Below are 25,236 nucleotides of genomic sequence, written 5' to 3'. Positions count from 1 at the left end.
TGTCAAGCTTGGAGACATCATAAAACAACATCTGTGGGAACAGCAAGACTAATTGGTGTGACTGCCTTTGACCCCCAAACCCTACATCCCAACTTAAGTGGGAGAAGGCTGGGCTCAGAGGGTTAGAGGAAAGCAGGCATGGCTCTCAGCTACGTGAGGCTAGCTGTCACCTGCTTAGTTGTACACATGGAATCAACCTCCATAGCTTCCCGAGAGTAACACAAAAAGCATCAGGGATCTAGGTGAATCCATTTATATGGAAGCTAATTCCTGTTTAAATTTTGCACATTTACATAACCTAGTTAAATAAGCAAGATGTATCAGGGACAGTGCTGTGTTTTGAATGTCCATACACTGCCACTTACAGGCTCTGAGGCTTGTGGGTCACCATTATGGGGCGATGGTGGCTCCCAGTGAGAGTTTGTGTCACTGGCTGTGGAGGTTTAGTATACAGTTTTCTACATGCATGTATACATGCACACCCGCAAAGGACACCGGATTTCGTTGTAGATGATTGCAAGCTACCATGTGATTGCTGGGAATTGAACTCAGGACCTCTGGAAGAGTACATGGTGCTCTTAACCTCTGAGCCATCTCTCCAGCCCTCGTAGATGTGTTTTTGATGTCTCTTCTGAGAGCCTATCTTGATGGCTATCTAAGAAAGGGCAGGGGAACCAATGGGCCCAGCTGATGTTGGCCAGTATGAGCAAAGGAACTGTTGCCCTCTGTCTGGTCCTCATCAGAGACTCTTCTGATGTTCCCCTTGTCATAACAGCAAAGTAAGACCCGGAGGAGTCTACCCCTCTACTCAAACAAACTTCTGGAGTTTATTTCCCTTCTAGCCTCTCATTTGATGTTTGTATTTGGTCATCTTCAGGCTATTTTGAGAAGCGCTGACCAAAGATACTTTGTTTAAAACAGCCAGGAAAAGTTAAAACAAGTGAAGTAATCATGTTTGTTCCCTTGGTTCTGGAGTTACTTTCTTTCAGTTAGACCATTTGGGTCTGTATAAATAAAGGCCTAACATAATGTTTATAGGAATGCCAAGCTTGAAGATCTGCTTAGAAAGGGAGTTTATGGTTTCTGATCTACAGAGTCATCACACAGTGACTCCAGAGAGACAGGAGAGTGAAGGATGCCTTTGATTACACGAGACAATTGCACAGTATCAAAACTTCTCCCCCAAACCGAATTCTGTGTTCCGAATTTCATTCAACATATGCCTACCATGCAACTGGAGTAGTGGAAAACAGACTTTCCTTTTCCTTTTCCTTTTCCTTTTCCTTTTCCTTTTCCTTTTCCTTTTCCTTTTCCTTTTCCTTTTCCCTTTCCCTTTCCCTTTCCCTTTCCCTTTCCCTTTCCCTTTCCCTTTCCCTTTCCCTTTCCCTTTCCCTTTCCCTTTCCCCCTTCCCTTTCCCTTTCCCCCTTCCCTTTCCCTTTCCCCCTTTCCCCCTTTCCCCTTCTCCCCCTTCCCCGTCCCCTTTCCCCCTTTCCCCCTTCCCCGTTCCCTTTCCCCTTTCCCCCTTTCCCCCTTCCCCGTTCCCTTTCCCCCTTCCCCCTTCCCCTTCCCTTCCCTTCCCTTCCCCTTCCCCTTCCCCTTCCCCTTCCCCTTCCCCTTCCCCTTCCCCTTCCCCTTCCCCTTCCCCCTTTCCCTTTCCCTTTCCCTTTCCCTTTCCCTTTCCCTTTCCCTTTCCCTTTCCCTTTCCCTTTCCCTTTCCCTTTCCCTTTCCCTTTCCCTTTCCCTTCCCTTCCCTTCCCTTCCCTTCCCTTCCCTTCCCTTCCCTTCCCTTCCCTTCCCTTCCCTTCCCTTCCCTTCCCTTTCCTTCCTTCCTTCCTTCCCTTTTCTTTTCCTTTCATATAAATGAGTTAGTGTGTGTGTGTGTGTGTGTGTGTGTGTGTGTGTGTGTGTAGTTAACCTGAGTGCTTTCTGGTTGTTCATTCATTCATTCATTCATTCATCCATCCATTCATTCATGTATTCACCAAGCAAGAACTTATAGTAAAGCTGTAACAGTCCACAGAAGAAGGGTGTAGTTTTGTTTGTTGTGACATTTTACAAAATACAGCACAGGGTGTAACTTGAAGACATGTGATAACTGGAGAAAGAAAGCATTGTTGTTATTATTATTATTACTAATTATTACTAACGTATGTGTTCATGTTATTATATACATGATGTATATGAGTGCACATGCCAGGGCATGGGTATAGAAGTCAGAAGAAAACTGTGGAGTCAGTTCTCCCCTTTCCTTTTTGTAACGGTTCCAGGGATTGAACTCAGGTTGCCAGGGCGATGCAGCAAAACCTTTACCTGATGAGCCATCTCACTAAGCTGTACAAGGCATTCTTGAGTACACTAACTGGAGGTCAGTATGAGTGCCTGGTACGATTAATACAAAGTAGCACTTATTTAAAAATTTTCCTACTTGTAGTATCGACTCCCATGACCCATTCCGTAAATGTCTACCACTTTGAAATGCCAGACTTTGAAAACTGGATTTGTTCTTTTGGTTTTGTTGTTGTTGTTTTGTTTTTGTTTTGTTGTTGTTGTTGTTGTTTCTCACTATATGCACTATCACAGCTTTTTGAGGCGTGTGTAATTTGATGGGAGATTAAATGACTGTTATTTAACCAGCTCAATAATAGCAGAGACATTTACTTGTTCACTGCTGCTCTGGGGCTCCTAGAGCAGGGGATAGACTTGCAAATACCTTGGTCAAGATTGAGTGGTCTCTGACATACTAAAAGCCATTTATTGAATGCTTGCTAAATGCCTGGTGTCCTGCAAAGCACTTTGCAGACATGGCGTCTTAGTGCTGATGATAATCCCCTGGGAAAAGACCATAAAGCCTTAGCTATCTGAAGAAGCCTTGTTTATCTTAAAGATCCCACAAGCTCCTTGATCTCTACTCTGCTTTGACCTTGCTGGAGTAGAAGGCTGTGGTTATGAGGCATAGGATCTCACAGATGGAGGGTTATCTAGGCTTAGTGCCTGTAGAAGAAAATGCTCATTTACTTCATTAAAAAGTATTTATATTATGTGTCTGAGTGTTTGCCTACTTTCATGTGTGTGCACTATATGTATAATGCCCATGGAGGCCAGCAGAGGGCATTGGATCCCCTGGAACTGTAGTTGCGGGTGGCTATGAGTCACCATGTGGGTGCTGGGAACTGAATATGGGACCTTTGGAAGAGCAGCGAGTGCTTTTACCTGCTGAGCCACCTCTTTCTGGACACATGTACCCTCCCTTTTACTTCTAACCTTCATTTATGCCCTAAAGCTCTCAAGACTATAGATAAACGTCTTGGAATGTATTGTTAAATTTAGCTGACCTAAACAGCATCCAGAACCCTAGAGCTAAAGATGCTATAACTTAACGTGATTTTCCTTCTCCTGGCTCACTTAGATAGAGACCCAACCAAAGCTTGTTTCCCTAATGTATCTGTTTTGTCTTTCTTCTCTTGCTATACAAGTTCACTCCTCTCTTCCGAGGCACAAACTGAATCCAAGTTCTGAGATCAGGGTCACTAACTTTTGCCTCAGAATTAAGGATTTTTTATTATTTTCTTTAAGGCTGAGTCATTTTTGCATTAATGGAGCTATTAATGACTTTTTCTTTCTTTCTTTCTTTCTTTCTTTCTTTCTTTCTTTCTTTCTTTCTTTCTTTCTTTCTTTTTTCTTTTTTCTTTTTCTTTTTGTTTTTTCAAGATAGGGTTTCTCTGTGTAGTCCTGACTGTCCTGGAACTCACTTTGTAGACCAGGCTGGTCTTGAACTCAGAAATCTGCCTGCCTCTGTCTCCCAAGTGCTGGGATTAAAGGTGTGTGCCACCATGACCGGCTTATTAATGACTTTCTTATACAGGAAGCAATCTCAGAGAGATCAAGCCTGCTGTTGAAGCTGATATGCTTGGTAGAGCCAGGCAGGGCATTGACAGGGCACTGAGTACTGTTACAGAAAGCCCCAACAGGGAGAAGCAGCTTGTGGGCAGGGATGGAGTAGGTGGGTACCAAGGAAGAGGAAAATCAGGTGAGACTTAGGTCTGGGGAAAGGCGCCTTTCTGACTGCCTTCATCCCAGTATGGCAAGACAGCGATGGGAAAGACAGGGGGCTGTTGTGTATGGGCCTGTGAGACAGGATGCTATGGCCTCTTGTTGGATGACCTCTCTAGCTGTCCTTCTGTCTGTTTTCCTTTTCCAGGATTTGCCATCAGAAATCATATTCTCTCCTTGATCGTAGCCAAGTGCTAAGAAAACAACCTGATTAGCTGATTGAAGTGATCACCACTAAGATGTTAGCACTTAACCTTCCTGGGGGCTTATGCCTTAAAATGAGTCTGTAAGCCAGGAGATGGAGGTGAACACCTTTAATCTCAGCATTCAGGAGGCAGAGGCAGGCAGAGCTCTGAAGTCCGAGACTAGCTTGACCTACTGACTGAGTTCTACGACATCCAGGACTACACAGAGGAACCCTGACTCAAAAACAAAACAAAACAACCAAAATAACTCTGTATGTGGTCTCTCTCTCTCTCTCTCACACACACACACACACACACACACACACACACACACACACACGCGCGCGTGCATGCGCGCACACACATACACACATACTCTCTATCTATCATCTATCTATCTATCTATCTATCTATCTATCTATCTATCTATCTACCTATCTATCCATCTATCTCTATCTCTATCTCTATATCTCATATGTGAAAGCCTATACTACAATCTCCCACATCATGTAAATAAGATAACAGAAAAGGATGAAGATCAGAAGTGCTAAAAGCATGGTAGCTAACCTCATTTCAGAACAAGTCACTGAGAAGGCTATGATGGCCAATGTGTAGGTAGATGGAGACCTGGAGGGGCTCTTTGCTTAAAAATATACAACTAATAAGAAGAGCTAAACTTTCAACCTCTTTCCTGCCAACTGTGACTACTCCTGTCCTCAAAGACTCCTACCTTGGGAAGCCCTTCCAAGAAGTGCACAGTTCCATTGTACCCTACCACCATTAGAATAAAGAGGTCTGGTATTTGTCCCTCCGTTTACCTGGAAAGTTACTGTTTCATTGACTGCTCACATGCTTGCTTCAAGGCCTGGGTGGGCATAGTGGTTTGAGTATGTTTGGTCCCCAATAGACTCAAGTGTTTGTTTGAATGCTTGGCCCCTGGGGAGTGGTCTAGCCTTGTTGGAATAGGTGTAGCCTTGTTGGAGGAATTGTGTCACTGTAGGAGTGGGCTTTGAGATCTAGTGCTAAAGCTCTGCCCAGTGTGGAATCAGAGTCTCCTGGCTGCCTGCAGAAGACAGGTTCTTTCTGCTGCCTGTGGATTAAGATGGAGAACTCTCAGCTCCTCCAGCACCATGTCTGCCTGCTTGGGGGCTGCCATGCTTCCTACCATGATGATAAAGGACTAAACCTCTGAAACTGTAAACCAGCTTCAAATAAATGTCCTTTGTAAGAGTTGCCTTGGGCCGGGCGTGGTGGCACACGCCTTTAATCCCAGCACTCGGGAGGCAGAGGCAGGCGGATTTCTGAGTTCGAGGCCAGCCTGGTCTACAAAGTGAGTTCCAGGACAGCCAAGGCTACACAGAGAAACCCCAAAAAAAAAAAAGAAAAAAAAAAGAGTTGCCTTGGTCATGGTGTCTCTACACAGAAATGAAACCCTAACTAAGACAGTGGGTGTGTTGAAATGAATTAAACCTGGTTCTGTTCCCAGGGTCTCTGATGATAGTGCCCATGTAAATTGGGAGAATGATGTGTGAATGGGCGTGGAGGGATTGGGGACCTGCACCAGAGATCCTTAGAAAATAACTACGATGCACTGTGATAAGCGCTGACAGAGAGATAGATACAAAGCATTGAGAGATCATAAGAGGCAAAGTAATTTTAGAAATTAAAGCATTTTTAAAAAAAAAATCTGATTGATTTAAGGTTCTTTAGAGACTTTTTTCCCACCTAAATTCTGATGAATAACTCACTTCAGAATTATAGGCAGCCAGGAGGTGTTACTCTCACTTGCTAATGAACAAAGCTAATCCCCTGTGGTGGGAGGAAGCGAGACAGTGTCTTCAGGTCCGGAGTTGGCTATTGATTTCCAGCAGACAGCCTAAGGCAGCGGTTGCCAAACATACTGATTGTAAGCAGCAGACCCCGAATCACCTGAGGCTCTTGTTAAACAAATGACTCGAAGGCCCCACTCCAAATAATAAGTCCCTCAAGTGATTCTTACAGCCTGGGAAGTTTGAAAGGACTGGTCTGGGGGCATAATATTTATCTTCAGAAATGTTTGTCCCACAAACAAGGCTCCATAAACATAAACTGAGTTTTTGAGACAGGATTTCACTGTGGAGCTCAGACTGGCTCTCCTGTGTCATCTTTCTGACTGCTGGGGTTACAGGTGCATACCATGGCTTATTTGTTTATTTTTGGTGATGCTGGGGCACAAGTCCTCAGAAACTTTAACCAAGTACTGTACTACTGAGCCACATCTTCTTTTCCTTTTAGGCATCCCTGTTTGTTTGTTTGTTTGTTTGTTTGAAACTGGGTTTCATTATTCTTTGTTTGTTTGTTTCTTGCCCCAAGTTTTGCATTTTGAAAAATCAAGTAAAATTTGTGTCTTCTCCAATATGACAGTTTCAAACTTAACTCATTATGATGCAGGGATCTAAGCCAACTCCTTTATCAGAAATGCCAACACCTCTTCTCCAACCAGTTGATACAATAGGAAGAGGGGTTTGTGGTCCCCCTTTTGGTAAGGACTGCACCCCTCATTTGCATGGAAGTTAGAGGAAATAGATACCATCCTTTAGCTCCTCAAAAAAGATTTTGGGGACCAATGATGGGGGTGGAGTGAGGTAGGAGAATGGGATGTTCCAGAGGCAAATGGAAGATTGGGCACACCTCCACCTTCATTCTACATATAACAGAACAGTTTACATTTTAAAATACATTTTAAAGGTCCTGCCATCCCTAATTGCCTAGTTGTGTAAATTGCTATTGAGGATAGATAGATGCTCTCTTTCCCCCTACAGGCCCTGTGAGTGTATATTACAACTTCTGGTTTAGTGATGGGAGCCCTGAGCTTGTGAATGTGGAGGCCTCTGCATCTCCATCTGTTTCCTGTGCCTTTTCTTGGACTCTTTTCCTTCTGTTTGCTTTGTTCTGTTTGCTTTGTTATTCTGATGCATCAGTTTTTGTTTTATACTTTTATATTTGATTGTTATCCCTGTTTATTTTTTTAATGAGAGACAGAGAGGGTGTGGATCTGGATGGTAAGAAAGATGTGAGGAGCTGGGAGGAGTAGAGAGAGGGGAACCGTAATCAGGATATATTATGTGAGGGGAATGGGGGAATCTATTTTCAATAAAAGGGAAAAGGAGACATCTGGCCTTCTAAAGTAAGTTCTTCAGAAGGACAGTAAAAATATTTAAAGTATAGTTTGTGTTTATAAAAAATTCCATTCATTAAATCATAAGATGAAAGTTTTGTTAAGTTTCAGGATTTTTTTTTATTGACTACAGAGATTTTGATAAGAATTTTCTTTCAAAAAGAGATTCTAAAAAAAAAAAAAATTAAATTTTACATTTGTCGTTTTCCCCTGAGTAGTGAAGAAAAACAGAAGGCAAGAGAGCATTAAAAGGTTTTGTATGTTAATAAAAATGCATGGTTTTAAATACATTTGGGAATCAGCATGTAAAACATCTAAATAGAATTGCTTCATGATATAGTCTTGATAAACAGAGGTTTATCACGCCTAAGAACATTAAATGAAGTACATTTAAAAAGCCCTTTTATTTCATTATTGGGTTTCTTTTCCTAAGAATACTTTAATATGTAAAATTGTTAAATATAGGATTTTGTTAAGGATGAACTATATGTAAAATCTGGATGTATATACTTCTCAAAGTTCTTTCTGTTAAATTTGCTTTGCATGATGGGATTACCAAAGATGACCCTCCCTAGGAACAGTGACACTCAGTATCTGGACAAGCTCTCTTATTACCCTGAATGTGACAGGCAAAATTCTATGTACTCACCTCATACCATGCACAGAGTAACTAGCATGTGATTAAACTGTTAAGATATGATTTGTCCATCTGGGTCTGCTTTTCCTCTTGGGGTATCCAGGCATCGTTGGACACTGGGCTGGACTGGAAGGCATGAGGCTTAGCCAGGTGGGTGGGTTCTCCAGAGACAGTGTTCAGTGAAACAGTTCTCTTTATCAGGGAGGATCAAGGCCTATATAAACCTTGGAGACTGAATAGGGGCTTGGGGGAGAGTTACATTATTGGTTGGAGTTGTAGTATTGAGAATGTTTCATTTGCATGAAGAGGAATTCCAGATACTTTCTGGGCATGTCCTTGTAGGGAGAGAAGAAGTTTAATCTGAAATCTGGGCAGCAAGCAATGTGACTGCCTCAAGGACAGAGGTGGGGATTATAAGGCTATGTGTACCCAGGTCATGCAGGCCCCACAGCAGGGAGGAAGCAGCCCCCACCTGCTGCTCTCCGGAGGAAATTTTTTTGTTTGGACATTTTTCCACTTCACTCTTGCTCCAGACCTGATCCCCCAGTTGCACAGCTTTCTGTGCCCCACAAGGAATTTATTAAATTCTCAGAGAAATCTCTAAACCGAGTTTTGTTAGGAACTTTTAAAACATAAATTTAAGATATAAGATAAGAAAATTGAAAGACTAGCCCTATGTGTGAAAACACTTTTGCCTGGTTTCTGGGCCTTTCTGCATATAAAATATACACAAATGCACTTTGTTATAAATAATCTTGTGATATTAAATATTTTAACACCTAATTCGATAGATATGTATACAATAAGACTATTAAGATAATGCTAGTATTGTTTCAAAAAAGCAATGTTAGATTTATAGTCTCTATGTTCATTGCATGGTAGAACTCAATTTTTACATTATATATAACAAAAAATTTCTTATAATCACATATAATTCTGTGTCTACATCTATAATGGTTGTTATCTCTAATGTAATACTATGCAAATGAGTATCTAATAGCTGTAACATGATAGAAATACCATCAAAAATTTTACCCTATTTATGGTTTTCAGATATGTTTGCATACAAACACACATAATTTTGCATATGATAGAAATCTCCCTGTTTTTAAAGAGCATTCAGCATAAAGATTTGGGGCCAAAAACATCTTAGACTGTTTACAACCCAATTACATTGCTTTATACAATTGCTTGTGCTACAAATGGAGTCTGTGGTGTGTCTGGAATATAGATATGAATGTACACCCATATAACCAACATTTACAGAGAAAGCCACACATGAACTTTAGACATGAACTAACATTCTAAAGTACTTCACAATTAAGTGTTTGAGACATTACCAGACTTCTTAACCTCAAAACATCTCCTATTTGGCTGGGGATGTAGCAAGGTGGTGGGTTCTTAGCTATGATGGGGGCGGGGGGGGGGGCAGGGGGTGTTCATGTTTCAGTTCCCAGCACCACATAAAAGGTCCAATTTTATTTGGTTTTTCTTTTCCTCATTCTAAGCCAAATGTCTTAAAGAGTAAAGCCATAAGTTTTAAAGAATGCAGATGGCACACACGTGTTTTCTGATTACTGAAATATCATCAGCTAATAAAAAGCGAAGGATTATATTAATACACAGCCATCTAGATGAATTATACAAAGTTTTTCAGTTGTTAGAGGCTCTTCAAGAATATGATGAGAAACCACGTGTTACTGGGTTAGCAATATCAGAATGGCTGTTTACAAAAATGTCTAGTCCTTTCTATATGAAGCAGCTGGGTGTCCCTAGAATAGTCTATGTTTAGTAAATTTTACAAAAAGGACGTTAAAAAAATGGAGATTTGATGTTTTGTGGTCCTCGTTCATTGTGTCAGGTTTTTGACAGAATCCATGTTCACTTAAGTTTCACTTTGGGTTGAGATCTTTTTAGTGACTTATTTCACAGATCTAGCTGAATATGGCTGTCATGTTTGTGAGGTGCGTGTCTGCATAAGGCCATAAGTCTATTTGTAGCCGTTGATGCTATTTTCAAAAACTTGTAAGACCCCTGAAAAATTAAATATTCTAATTTGCTTCAAAACAAGAAATTCTGCATAAATATGGTATGTACTTCCTTTTACATCTGTGATCCTCCTGGATCCAGTTTTCCTAGAATGTAAAGCCTAAAATTGATTTATTAAGCTGATGTCATCAGAGCTGAAATTGTTAATAATGATACCATTTATGGGCCCTATGTATGTTCCTGGATAGTAACATAGTTGAGGGCGAATAGGTGAAGAGTGTAGTCAGAAAGGCTTTATAGAGGGCGATGAGTTAACACATGAAAGACATCAGCTGACTGAGAGGAAGACTAGAAACCAACCTGAAAGCCAACATGCAGCAGATAAGAGCCTTTGAGGAAAGGCTTCTGCTATACAAATGTTAAGAAAACCTCAGTATGTAAATCACCTGTAAAACTCCCAGTCCTGATAGAGTCTTTCACGAAGTGTTGCCACAGAGCTTCGAACCCCCCTAGCTCTGGTCTGCCTCCTCTCTGGAAAGTGGACTCTTTCTTAATAAATTTTATATTCCAAGCTGCACCACTCTTAGAGACTAAAATTTTAAATGCAGGCCATTTAAGGAGAACACACACTATAAATACATATATACATACATACATACATACATATTAATATAGGATATTCTTTAAACCATTAGGCTTGTTCTCTTTTGTTTTGTAATTCTCTTTGAAGTTGTGGTCTGTTAATATTTCCTTACAAAATGGGAGTCAGAAATCTCACTTCTATTATTATTATTATTATTATTAATTTTTTTTCAAGAAAGGGTTTCTCTGTGTAGCCATGGCTGGTCTTGAACTCACTGGCTGGCCTTGAACTCAGAGATCTGCCTGCCTCTGCTTCCCAAGCTGGAATTAAAGGTTTGTACCATCATGTAGGCAAAAAAACCAAAAAAACAAAAAAAAAAACCCCAAAAAATGTTACTTCTTTCTACTCTAAAGCTAGTGTGTTGGACAGGCACCACAGGAGGCCAAACTTAAAGCTGACTTTCAGAGTAAGGGATGGAGAATGCTTTCCACTCCACGTTCTGTCCAAGGAGAGGCTTAAATGGACTTGCGGACAACTCTGCTAAGCGTACAATGAACAGGATTCTTTCTACTCAAGATTCAGTATTTTCAAATTTTAAGAATATTCTCTAAGCAATCTTGCTCTGAGAGGCCTGCCTTCTTGAGCTCTCCGTGGCTTCCATTTGGTCAATAAAAGGGCTTTGGGTACTAGATCCTACGCGATGCATCCTCTCTGATGTAGACTCAGATCTTGGCTGGTCAGCAAATGAATCTCATCCTGGTTAGGGATGAAGTGATCTTTTCCAAAATTGTGCAGAGCTAGGAAGAAATTGTCAGGATCAGAATGGTATATGATCAGAGGCAGTGACAGCCCAGGCAATGAGGAAGCCAGCGAAGACTAGAACTATGAATACCAGCTTTTCCAAAGGAACTGAAACCAAGAGGTGATAAAGGCTATGGGGGTGACTTGACAGCAGTAGGACTTCCACAATCATTTTCTTTCCTTCAGGGCTGTTTCAGGGTCTTATTTTTTTATTTTTATTTTTGATATCTGTACGATTCAATAATAGATGACATAACATCTCAACTCCTTGAAGAACGAGGAATGGACAGAGGAAGAGATGGGGCAGAGGGGTGTAATAACATAGCAGCATAAAAAATAACAGATCCTTGCACTGAGAGTGGAGGCAGCCTGCTGAGACTAGAGACAAGGCAGGCACCCTGGGACTCTGTGCCCGTTCTGTCAGGAAAGGACCAATTAACCTGTCTCTCTGCTAGATCTGCATGAGTGTGTCTTTTTTTTTTCTTTTTTTTTTTTTTTCTCTCTCGCTCATGGATTTGTGTAAATTATAAGGCTGTCACAGACATGTTGGAAAGAAATCAGTTTCTTTCTGCCAGTAGTTTGGACTGACCCAAAATAAATCCACTTTCCTAGGCCAATCCTTGTTTTTAAATTTCGTTTGGAATACAGGGAAACAATGCAGTGATTTATGGGCCTCAGGTTTAGAAGGTCTGCTCTAGAGAAAGAGGTTTTTAGGGTTTTTTCGGGGGGGTTGGGGTGGGGAGAGGAATAGCCAAAAATCAAAAGTAAAATCACTTCTCTAATTATTCACTTCACTTCTCTTCATCTTATTTATAATCTTTAAAAATTAAAAAAAAAAAAGAAGAGAAAGAGGAAGAGAAAGAAGAAGAAGGAGAAGAAGGAGAAGACGAAATATGTGTGTCTGCTTTAGTATGAGCCAGTTCCTGAAGGAGTCAGAAAAGGGCATCAGATTTCTTGGAACCTGAGTTACAGGTGGTTCTGAGCCTCTCAACGTGGATGCTGGGAACCAAACTCAGGTTCTTTGGAAGAGCAACAGTGCTATAAACCTCTGGATTATTTCTTCTCATCTTTTTAAAAGCAGGTTTGTTGTGGGGGGAAAATGGGACTATAAATGAAAACTTTTCACATCATTGAATATATCTTTCCCAATTGATATGGGAAATTAACAACTGCTGATGCCACAATTGTTGCTTGGGAAGATGGCAAGTGGTTGCACAAGTCACTCGGGGTGTGTGGGTTGACTGGGGACAGAGGTTTATGACAACAACTACAGACTATGGATAGACTACAGACTGGAGACCTCCTGAAACTTCCTGTTTGGCAGAGTTGAGTTCAACCTAACAGTGAATCCCACTGACGTGAAGCTGCCTCCACATCAGGGTTTAGCTCAGAGGTAAAGCCCATTCCCAGGTGAGTGCAAGGCATCATGGGTGAGTAGCTTTAAGTGTGTGCTCCCAGACCTGCTTGTCACTAGACTATGGCCAGATTTCCTGTGTGCCCATCATGTTAGAGGATGGGCATCCAAGCTCTTCCAGATCTAACAGTTTCCCTTTTAGCCAATCCAGAGTTCGTGAGAATCCCCTACTCCTTTGTTTCCCAGTGGGAGGTATTAAACCACTATTATCTGTTTTTGAACTGAGGTGCAATTCTTCTTTTAAAACCTTATTTTTAATAATTGATATCATTTCAAGATCCAAAGACTTTCCCTGTCCTACGCATTCCTTTCTGCCCTCACCCTCAGTTTAGGTTATTTCTTCTATGGTGTGTCCCTGCCTGAATCAACCCTGTTCTATTTTGATGTTTCATGTCGTGTGTGTGTGTGTGTGTGTGTGTGTGTGTGTGTGTGTGAGAGAGAGAGAGAGAGAGAGAGAGAGAGAGAGAGAGAGAGAGAGAGAGAGAGAGAGAATGGGCTTTATTACAATTGCTTACAGGAGTGTAGGCGAGGGGTTATTTACAGAAACATGGGCACTTTATCAATGGGTACGTCACTGAAGGAAATGTCTTACCCCCAGCAATCATTATCTATAATCCCTCAGAAGGGTGGGTCACTTTCTCTATTTCTCTGTGGTTCTTATTTTTGAATATTTTCTCCTGTCCAAACTGGGACCCAAATCCTCTGACTCCAGCACAGTTACTCCTCCAGCAATGAAGGGATTAATTCTCAATAAACCTAGCAGAAAGTGTTATAAGTGGAAAATGCACTTAATGCATACAGCCTGCCCAAAGCATAGCTCAGCAGCACAGAGCCATGGCAGTATTGATTTCCTCTTGAGGTCATGAGACTGAATGGGAGCTGTGACTCCTGATGCTTCTCAGCACACATGGGACATTGTGCTGTGTACAGCTAGCCTGGGAGAAGATCAGAATTCAAAATTTGAGATGTGGTTTCTATTGAATGTGTATTACTTTCATACCATCATAACGATGAAAAAAACAACATTATAAGTCCGACCATTGGTAATGGGGACTGTTTATATTTCAAATATTCTCCAGCATTCTTTCTTCCCTTCTGAATCCTTATATAACTGCCTAGAGTATCACAAAAAGTGCTTAACCAAGTGGAACCAAGGAGGATATGTGTGCTTGAAGAGAGAGCTCCAGCCTGCAGCACTGTAAAGCCCGGAAATTAGAAACTGAAGAGCTAATCGGAGATAGAACTTCACAGCACTACCTAGAAAAGAGTCTCCCAGAGAACGATGAGAACTGAATTAAAGAGCTAAGCTAGGGGCCCTCTGAAATACAACTTGTAAGGCAGCCCATATACTTTTTGTCCTATGACAAAGACAGAGGTAGTTCTGTGACTGGCCCCTGTGAGTTTCCTGTTACACACTTCCCGAGGGCAGGCTCCTGTGCGTCTTAGTAAGGAAGATGACACTTATGACAGCTGACTGTATCTCATGTTGACTGTGCCTTCTCAGCTGTCCTTGCATTCCAGTGGGATCCCTGAGAACCTTGAGCTACTGATGTGTTCCTTGGAAGGGGCACAGTTTTAAACTATGCTGATAGTTCTGACGGGGTGATCAGTCCCAAGAAAGTTCTGTGTTATAAGCCAGTGCAATTGAGTGCCTCTGGACACTTCCACAATTTCTCTCTTGTGTAGATGGTAGGATGCACATATATCAAGCTTATAGCTTATCACTTTACCTGTGCACGGGGTCTCTATGAAAGAAGGCTGAGAAGAAAGAATGGTGGAGAAACGGAGTTGGAACCCTTATCAAAGTATGCCTTCAGCCTGTGCCACCTTAGGACTGTTAAAAGGGGGAGCCAGCTCATTGTGCTTACAATTTAAGCTGAGTTGGACTTACAACTAAAACTGTTTGAGCCGGGCGTGGTGGTGCACTTGGGAGGCAGAGGCAGGCAGATTTCTAAGTTCGAGGCCAGCCTGGTCTACAAAGTGAGTTCCAGGACAGCCAGGGCTACAGAGAAATCCTGTCTCAAAAAACAAAAACAAAAACAAAACCAAAACCAAAACCAAAACAAAACAAACAAAAAAAATTAAAACTGTTTGAGCAGACAGCCTTACAGATCATGCTTTTTAGTCAACAAGGTACCCTTTTAGGTGATGACAAATGAGACTAACTTCAGCCCGGCATGAAAAGTGTTACTATCCCCATTTTATCCATGTAATTTCAAGTCTTCATATGCCCTATTTGAAGTCACTATCAAGTGACCCTGCATTGGAATGACATCCATTCCAGTGAATTCCAATGGAAGTGGTGTTGGGTGACAATTTATTGCCCACTTGACAGCATTTTCTCAGCCTCTGTGTTTTCCTTTTTACCACAACTTAAATTTTAACTTTTTTCTTTTTTGGCCTTGTCTAGCTCGTGACTCAATTCTGGCCAGTTAGACTGAAATTCCTTGGGAAGACGATTCAAGTTGAGCTGTTTCAGATTTCTCTACCTTCTCCCCTTTCTCCCTCACCCCTTCCCTCCATCTTCCCCCATTTCTCTCTCTGTTTCCTGCCATCCTATGTTTGGACACTGATAAGATGCCTGAGGCTTTATCAGCTAGTCTGTCATAGTGTAAGGAAGTAGGTGACTTGCCCAAACAGCCAAGGGAACAGATAGAAGGCTTTGCGGCTAGATACCATAGGGCAGCCGGGTAACATCAGCAGACACCTCCCTCCAGAATTCTGACATGGGACAGAAATAACCTGTTTTGTTTACATCGAAGTGAGTCAGGCTTGCCTGAATATACAGCATAATTGTCTCTACCTCACCCATGCTACTACGGGAAGGCCAGTCACTTTTGTTCAGAAAAGATGAATGTATCCAAGTCAGACTATGGATTTTGTGAGTCTTCTGGCTCTCAGATAGTTTTCTTCTCATGTGTGTCCTATCCTCTGAGGGCTCTCAGATCTTTAAGCTGACAGCAGCACCGTACCATATTGTTTCCTCTTAGGTACGAATAATAATTACTAGACCAGCCACTTGAACTGCATCATCTTCAGGACACATTAAGAAGCATGGAGGTTGGCTTTTGTCTTGGACACAATCAAATCTTAGTTGAATCATGGCTGCTTTAAATCTTACCCTCTGATCTAGCAAGATAAACCCTTGACTACTGGAGAAAGATCCAGATACTGAATTGTATTGACTAGTCTCTAAAGCCTTGAGGTAACTTGACAAGAACAAAAAGTGTCTTCCAGAGTCAACCCATTTCCCAGTGGGGTTATATTTCTGCTCCTCCAAGAATTTAGGTGAATATAGGTTTCATCAACCATGCACTGACTTTCTGAAAACTGTCCTGAACAATGGGGTGCTGTTTTTCATTGTTGTTTTGGGGGATAGTAGATGGCTAACAGCTTGATCACATCTGTTTTCACTGGACACAACCGAGAGACACAGCTCCAGAGAGTCTGTTAAGGCCTTTGGACAGGTTTCTGATGGTTTTCTACAAAACTGGTTGCTCTCTTGTGTTCAACAGTAGATTGGGGACATCATTGATATTGGTAACTGTGGTCAGAAGGGGATTGCCATGCTGTTCTAGTACAGAAAAGTCACAATACTCATATTCTAAATAAGTACGAACAGAAAGTTTCCATTAGGGTCCAACCAGACTTCCTGAAGCAAACACCAATAGGCAGCTCAACAGAGCCCCTCTTTGGTCAACATCACTTTCCTGTAGGCATCAAAGGCCTAATTTTGTCATAGATAAATGGAAATACTTATTGGACTGAAATCTTTCTTACCTCTAATTGTTTCTGGCATCCATCCTGTGGGAGGTCCAAAGAGTCCCTGAACTGTAGTCATGAGCAGGGTGCAGTTGCTACTAGGAATCATTGGGTTAAGGTATATGGAGAATCTAATTTTTTTTAACCAAAATATTACATGTTTTGAACTCCATTGTCATTACCATTGGCTATCAAATAGTAAATGGCTCATCCTCTTTGCATGATTTCAGGAGAAGAGGAAGGCATTGCCTTGGCACCACGGATGACTCAGCACAATTGGATTGACAGAAAAGTCAAGATAATTGTAAGATCCCTCAGCATCAGGATTATCCTAACTGGGAAGAAGAAATATATATTTCCCCCTCTAGAACTACCTCAGTCAGCCTGCTTATTCTTCTTCCTTTCCTGTTCTTTCTATACCTATTCATTTATTTGTGCCACCCCCCCCCCCCCGCGCACTCGTAAGTCTAATTTTAGTACCCAGTCACTCTTTAATATGGGTACTAGCTTAGGCAGTCTGTGTTCAAGGCTTTTACTCTCCCGTGATATGTCATACTTAATTAACTGTCACCTTCACTATTAATATTAACTGAAATATTAATTTGATGAATCTTAATTTCTCTTAATCATAGCATCATTTTGATCCTTCATTGGATATCTTTTTAGAGTGACACTCAGTGCAGAGGAGAAATATTAATAGCACATTAAGGCGTTTAAAACATCTCTTTAATAATTGCATGTTTTCCTGGTAAGGAAGTGTGTTTCTTGAACAGATGTAGGCACCCTGATTTTCTTGTTAGCAAATGGATGTTTTGTCTTGATCACCTTCTGACTCTTATTTTGCACCTTTAAATAAAAATACTTTCAAATTTAAGAAGTGCTCCTCCTAAAATGAATCCTCCAGAGCCTGGTGCATTCTTGGAGTGGTGAGGGCTTTGTACTACTAATGGAAGCATGGGAAATTCAAATTTGAAGGTTTAGCCTGATCCTTTGGCAGCAGAATCTATGGAGAGCCAGCACCAAGGAGGACAAAGCCAAGATGAAGAGTAGATGAAACACAAGGAAGAGGAGGTAGGGAGATCTGACCTATATATTGACCATTCTAACTTTCATTTCATTTATTAGAATATTTTCTTCCCCTTGTACCTCTCATCCTAGATAGATTGAACCTGGATGAAGATGCTCATCCTTCATCATTATTACATGGCCTTCATCATTATCACATGGCCTCCATCGTTATCACATGACCTTCATCATTATCACATGACTGGCATAGATGAAAAGTATTTTTAGGAAGGTTCCCATAGTTCATGCCCAGTCACCCAGATACTGGACCCACAAGCAGGGAAGCATCCCCAGGCCTCTAGTTCTCATGAGCTTCCCTCAAGTGTCAGCTCTCCCCTATCCAGGGGGAGGATGCTAGCACTTCTCCTTCTTTCCCCAGGCCTCTGAGCATTGACCACAGGGGATATTCTGAGTCTTTACCCATTCCGCAGCAGCGTGTACCATAAGCCCACTTACCTCCAAGTACACCACCCACGGCATCACCAAAGTGGCCACCAGCAGGTCTGCCACAGCCAGGCTCACCACTAGGTAGTTGGTGGTGGTCTGTAGGGCGCGCTCCCTCAGCACAGCTGCACATACCAGGCCGTTACCAAAGATGATGGCCAGGATGAGTGCACAGTAGGACAGAGCGTAGTAGGCGTGTGGACGGGCCCGGTTGACAACAGTGGAGTTTTCTGCCCCACAGGTGGAGTTGATGTGGCTGCTTATCTGGCTCAGAGGTGCCATGGCCCACACAGAGGAATGCGACTCCAAAATGTTTCTAGGAAAAGACAGACAACAATGTGGGCTAAATCAGACTCTTTAGAGCTGGGATAGGATATGTAGATACAGCTTAAAATGTTTCATGTCTACAAATACTGATGGGACATCTCCTATATAATAGCAGGCAGTGCTGTAAGAACTGGAAATACATTTAGGGACGAAACAGATAATTCTTCCCTTAGGAAGCCTCTATGGGAATTGGGGGGAGAGATTTAATAATCAAGAGCAGGCCTGTTCAGTGATAATATGCATTTTGGAAAAAAATAAATCAGAAATGGGAGTTGGAGAGAGGTCCAGGATAATATGTCTGTGGGCGAACACAGACAACAAGGAAGGCTTCCTGGCTATATTAGCATGAAGTCAAGGCTAGCAGAGGTAGAGATCAACAGAAGGAGCAGGTGTGTGTGTGTGTGTGTGTGTGTGTGTGTGTGTGTGTGTGTGTGTGGTGCCTCCAGGGAGGGCCAGGGTTTAGGGGGAGTGGCAGGAAGGCCAACACAGCTGGAGTCAGTCTGATGAGGTGGCAGTGATATGGAAGGATGTGTGGGTGACTGAGAGAACCAGGCTTGTGCTCTGTGTGGGTTGGAGGCTGCTTCAGTGGAGACTTCACCTGGCCATTTCCACCTCTGAGCAGTTTTCTTCTCTATAAAATGGAGGACCGTTAGAGCGCATTTCCTAAGAGTTTTCACCCCAGGCATGGTGGAAATAATTTACAAGGCAGGATCATACCTCAGTGGCCTGGGTCCATGCGGAAACTAGCGGTTGGCATTTAGATAAAAATCTCTGTGCAGCTGGCATGGGGTGAGAAAAAGACACAGTCCCCAAGTAAGACAGAGGCACACTCACTTACAGTTTGGTACAGTATATATTTTCCCTTCTTGGAAATTATTTGTGTGTGTGTGTGTGTGTGTACACGCTTGTAAGTACAGGTGTTCAAAGCTAGAGTTACACGTGGTTGTGTTCTGCTAATATGTGTATTCGAAAGTGAACTTATTTTTGTATTTTTTCCCCAAGGCATAAGGGTTAAAAGTTGTTTCTAACATATTTTTGGTCATGGCATCATGACATTTAGACATGACATACATGGGCCCCTGTGAGAACTCTTTAGGTCTTGGCGGAAGTAGAGGCTGGTGGTCATCAGGGTCCATTCTCAACCCTGTCACCCACCCACAGCTTTCTTGAATTAAGGGGTTGCTTAATCATGGCTATCATTTTACACCGCACTCTGAAACATTTCTGCCTGAAAGAAGTGTATTTTAACACTTCTTAAGAAGAAATGGGTAGAAAAAGGGTGACCAACTTGGAATGAATTCAGAGAACTACTTAAAAGTGTTCTTTTCCACAGCACATTGTTTGCAGTCAATATACATTTTAACACATAATAATAATTCTTGGTAATAATTATAATTTTCTCATTATTAGGAGAAGGGCAGCCTCTACCCTGGAAATAGCGTTGCTGCTGCCAAGGGCTTTCAGAAAAACACAGCGCTTTCTGATTGTTCAAAGATATTCCCACTTGGAGGCAGGCTCAGGCCCAGAATACCTTTCCTTTCACAGCTGGGCCACCTTCAAGGCAGCGGCCAGTCTCCTTTCCTAGAGTCTCAGCTGCTTAGCCTTATCTCCCTGTCAAGTACGAAGAGGAAGGTAAAGCCAAGGACTTCTGGTTACCATGTTGCCGGGCTTTGCCCTGCGCCCTGAGAATTGACAGCTACTTTAAAAGCCGTGCAGGGGATGTGAAGCGTTAATGGTGAGGCGACAAGCCTCATCTCTGCACCCGATGTTGGAAGCACAACTGTATGGATTTCTCATTTGTGCTTTTACATTGCTCTATTTCTGGTCTTAGACTCTTCCTAGCAGCGGGTGGGCAGGCCGAGGTAGTTCCAGAGTTTTGGGTGTGAGAGATGAAAGCAGAGATGAGTGAGATATGCTGCACTGCTCCCTGCCTCTCGGGTAATCATTTCCACTTTATTTTTTCCACCTTAGATTTTGTTTTTTTTTTTTTGTATTTTTGGGTTTTTTTTCTTCTTTTTAAATGAAGATTTCTTATATAACTCTGAGTTAGATCTCCCCAGCTTCCTCCACCCCCTGTTTATACTTCTGATCGATGTGCTAAGAGATAGAACTAGTCTCAGGATGAAGCTGAGAGTCCGAAGAATTCATTAACTTAATAATCACTCTCCAAATAATTCATAATGAGAGACCAGTTGTTTCATCGGCAGAATGAGGATAAATCATGCCTACTTCACGGGGTTATTGTGAAGCCCAAATGCAATTATATGCTTAAAGCCTCGACACCGTGGACAATTTGGGCTGATAATTTTTTGTTTTGCAGGAGGTGTTATGTATGCAGTGTTGATGTTTAGCAGTGTCCCTGATCTAGCTACTCATTGTAATAACCAAAAAGTGGATGCTGCTTAGACTCAAATGGGGGAGGGAGCAAAATGACTCTCCGACTAGAGAAGCATTACTGTCGCATAAGACTTACCATGGCTTTTACTGTTAACAGGAAAGCGTGGGGAGGCAAAGAAGAAAAATAAGCCAAAGCTGCCAATCATCTGATGAACTTGGTGATGAGGGAGTTACTGGTGACCTCAACAAAGAACGTTAGGAGTTAAGAGAAAGTCGAGAGTCAGAGGCTAAGGGGTGGGCTCAGTGGGGAAGAGTTCACTGAGGACCTGTGTTCGGATCCCTAATGCCCAGGTAAAAAGCTGGATATGACTGAGTGATTGCCTATCGCCCCAGTGCTGTGGAGGCCTGAGACAGCTCAATGCAAGGGACTTGGTGGTTGTCAGCCTAGCCCTAGATTCAGTGAGAGTCAAGGCCGAGTGTGACAGAGTAGGACATATGACACCTTCCTCTTATGTCTGCATCACATTACACACATGTGTGCTCACATATTACAGATACCACACAGGCATGGGGAGAGGGGAGGTGGACAAGGGCCAGAACACTACTACTAACCCGGATCTCCTAGGATATACTGCATACAACAGCGCTTATGATTTTTAAGAAGGTTGAATTTCATATAAAGCATTGGTTCATCCTGGTCTTTTTAGTGTGTTCTAGCCTTTTTAGGATGACTGCATGATCTAGTTTAAAAGCCATCGAGACAGAATGGATTAGAGCTCTCATTATCTGGGACACACAACCTGCTGTGGTGATGCTCAGTCCCTCAGTGTACTTGCACACTCGACCCACACAGTCTCACCAACATGACTATTTAACATGAGCAGAACGAGGACAACAGTAGGTGTGCTAAAGTGGACGAGGGAGGGACCATGAGACCTCAGTTCTACACTAAGAGCTACAGGCAGCTAAGGGATGCAGAGAGATGGAGAAATGGTCTTCCATCTGCATGTAATCTGCATGTGACAGTGATTGACGAAAAGAGAGGGCGTGAATGTGTGAAGAAGGCAGAGGAGTGGGAGGGGCTGGAGGGAGTAAAGGGAGGGGTGAAGTGATGTAATTATATTATAATCTCAAAAGTAAAATAAATAAATAAATAAAGACGATTTATAGGATTCAATCATTTGTTCTTTTTCCTTAAAGTCATTGAACCACTCAAACCCCAAACATTATAAATCCAAGACACCTTGAGTGTTTAGTCTCCTTCCAAAGACAGCCACTTCTGGGCTACATCTGGGGCTAGGCTGACAATAAAACATCCTATTTAACATTTATAAATGTTTACAACATCTCCTGAGGGAGGATTTGGGCATCTTTCTTTTAAGTATCAAAGACAGAGACATAGAGACAACTTTCTGAAGCTCACACAATGTGACCCTCTGTCTGGTCTCCATGAAATGGGCATCTCTGCTCCATCACTTCCGGTCTGCCATGATGCTCTCTCACCGCAGGCCTACCGCAATGGTGCCACATGACCATGAACCAAAACCCTTAAAACCCATACCAAGGAAAGGCCACAAGAGCACACACACAGAAGATGGGCATTCTTCCGGGACCAGGAGAGAACGAGTTTTTATTCCCACCCCTTTCTCTGCAGACAATTACACAGTGCGTGATGTGAGCCAACCTTTGATTAAGGCTTCTCAAGTCTAACAGTCACCACTCACTTAATATATCTACAAGTGGATGCTACGAGTCCTTCCTAGGTTGAAATGGGCTTTCTTCGGAGCCAGAATGAACTAGTAGCTTCCATGACTTACCTTCTTTCACATCTCAGGTCCTGAAATCATAACCTTTCACTAACAAACATCACCAGTGTCCCCAGTTTTTCTGGCCTTTGCTTCAACTCAGACTTCCCAATTCCTTTATAAAATCAATAATTCCAGCAGCTAACATGTATGAGCTCTATCATATTGACAGCATGAAGAGTAGAGCAAATGCTGTCCCCACTACTCTTCCAGCAGATGAAGAGAAGGGGTTATGGAGGGATTGATTTCTAGCTGAGGCCATAAGCCACTCAGTGGTGGAGTTGACAGTCAGAGACCCGAGCCCGGAGCTCCCGCCCCGGTCTGAAGTCCTCCAGCGTGGAGGGTAAAACAGACAAGCCTGCGTGGGGAATAACATGAAGATCTTGCATGTTCAGAGTAGCTTGTTCTCCTTACCCAGCTTTTAAAAGTCAACGCAGGTGTGCACTGTGCACAGAACTGGTGGGAGTTATATTGTCATTATTATTAGAGGTAGTCTTTAGCATTTCTATGGTGCTTTATTCTTGTAAATTGCTTTCTAAGTCATTTCATAATGAAGATTCACAAGGGCATTGAAGTCTATCGCGTATTTATAGATCTGGGTGTATTTACATATGCATATGTTGGTACATATACAGAGGAAACGCCACGGGTGGCTACAGAGATCCAGAAGCTAACATAATATAGTTTTTTTCCCCTTATTGAACCTGGTCAATAAAGCATGCTTACTTTCCTTGACAATCTACAAAAACAAGACATCTTGTCATTCTAACAAGACATAAAGTAGGGGGATACAGTAGACCAAGTAACCAGAAAGTGAATATTTACTGATAGCAAACTTCTATGTATTAGACATTAAATTTAATACTGGATGGACTCTCTATTTGATATTTGACATTTGATCATTTCATTAGAAGAAGCCTTCTGTTTGGATGCTATCACTATTTTCTTTGCCTGACCCCCTTGTTCACGAGGAGCCATGCAGACCCTTGAAAACATACAACTCTAAATAAACAAGTATTTGAATAGAAATCTCGCATTGTCTCTCCTCTGGCTCTACAAGTTTCCAAGGTCAGGTCAAATGTCTGCCTTTCATCCTCATCCAAGGACAGTTTACTGACCTTGTAGCACCAGTAAGCAAACAGGCATGCAGAACGCACTTAGAATCTGAGTACCACTTTGCTATTGCTATGTTGTTGTTTGTTTTCATGCACTGAGAAAGTATTAGACTAAACCAGATGCAGTCAGTGGCACAAGTGCACTAATTACAAGAACTCTGTTGACCCAATAAGCCACCGTAAGCAGTGGGAATCCTACAGTTAAACAACAATGCCTTCAACAATCATATACCATCACTGGAAAAAAACATACACAGCCATGCTCACATATCTCTGTTGGGGTAATTGGATTCTGACTTGGAAGCAGTTTGACTTTAAACACATTGCAAACGGTGTCTCTCTAAACCCCTCGGCCCTGCACTACCAGGGTGCTGAAGTGGGTAGTTCAAAATATCAGATTAAGTCAAACCCGTAAGAGGAATGCAGTCGACTTCTGTGCAACTCCCAGGAAATAAAAACAGGTTTTTATTTAATGTCTTTTATGTATGCCTTGATATAGATTCTAGAGCCCATCGTGACACAAATTTGGGAGAGGGGGGGATTAAAAAGAGAGCAAGCAGGTCCAGCCACTTAATGAACACAGTTTCCCCGGGGTTTCATGTTTTAAACCTAGAGCAGCTCAGAGAACCACAGAATTCCAAGCTAATCAAACAATCTTCCACTAAATTAGAAATGAAAAGAGAAATCCACTTACCCTGAAAATTTCTTCTGGTGCCTGGAGACTGTGGTGTTTAGCGCCTCAGTTCCTGAAGCCATTGACTGACTGCAGACACACGGAACGAAGCAAAAGCAAACTTTGCCTTTCCCAGGACACAGAAACTATGGAATCATTTCCATGCAGGAAGGAAATCACCTGGTTTTTGCCTCTGAGGAGGAAATTACATGTGAACTACTCTAACAGCTTCCTCACCAGACCTCACTGCCTGGTTTCATAGCTGCTTTCCCAAGGCACCAGTGTTCCCTAGAGGATTTGGGAGGGACCCCCCACGGGAACGTTGTTTGGGTTAGCGGCTGAGAGGCTCTCTGTCCTTGGTGCTGAGAGAGATGGATGAGGCACAAGCTGGGTCTCTCCCTGGCTCTCTTCCCTCGCTCGGAGCCTCTATCTGCCTCGGTACTGTACTTTTTAGTAGGTGTGTATTTTTCCTCCAGTGCCCCTTTAAAGCCCGGGGTTAGCACTTCCTTTACCTTTTTGCTTTGATTTCTCTTGAATAACTCTCACCATCCTCAGTTTAATTGCCTTTCGGACTTTTTGTGTGTGTGTGTGTGTGTGTGGGTGGGAAGATGATTGGTTCAGAAGGAACGGATCAACAAATGGATACCACAAGCAGTTAATGGAAATCAGTACAATTTAAAATACAATTGACAGAATAATTAAATTTGGAGGTGCGTACCTGTCTGGGGAAAAGGAGGTTAAAGAGAATATACTGCAATAGAAGCCGGGATATAGCTCATGATGAAGAAGAAGCTAGCTAATATTACGAGCAATATTAAATGTTTATTTAGCAGGATTTCTTGTTTCCACAAAAGTTTACAAACACTTGTCAACTCGTCCTTTCTGCTTGTC

The 25,236-nt window shown here is 42.3% G+C and overlaps 1 protein-coding gene across 1 annotated transcript in view; it reads right to left on the bottom strand.

The window, feature by feature from the left end:
- Nucleotides 1–24,440, bottom strand: part of Drd3 (dopamine receptor D3) — a 61,372-nt gene extending 36,932 nt beyond the window's left edge. The window contains exons 1-2 of the mRNA XM_021185330.3: nt 24,367–24,440; nt 18,101–18,404 (exon numbers count right to left, since the gene is read on the bottom strand). Coding sequence (XP_021040989.2) covers nt 18,101–18,404; nt 24,367–24,428 — 366 coding nt within the window. The 5' untranslated portion in view covers nt 24,429–24,440. The remainder of the gene's footprint in view (nt 1–18,100; nt 18,405–24,366) is intronic.
- Nucleotides 24,441–25,236: the final 796 nt, after the last annotated feature.

The sequence above is a fragment of the Mus caroli genome, unplaced genomic scaffold (genome assembly GCF_978045245.1).
Source record: "Mus caroli unplaced genomic scaffold, Mus_caroli_1 scaffold_17, whole genome shotgun sequence".
Lineage (NCBI taxonomy): Eukaryota > Metazoa > Chordata > Mammalia > Rodentia > Muridae > Mus > Mus caroli.
Note: the sequence above shows the minus strand (reverse complement) of the source record. Positions and strands in the feature narration are given on the sequence as shown.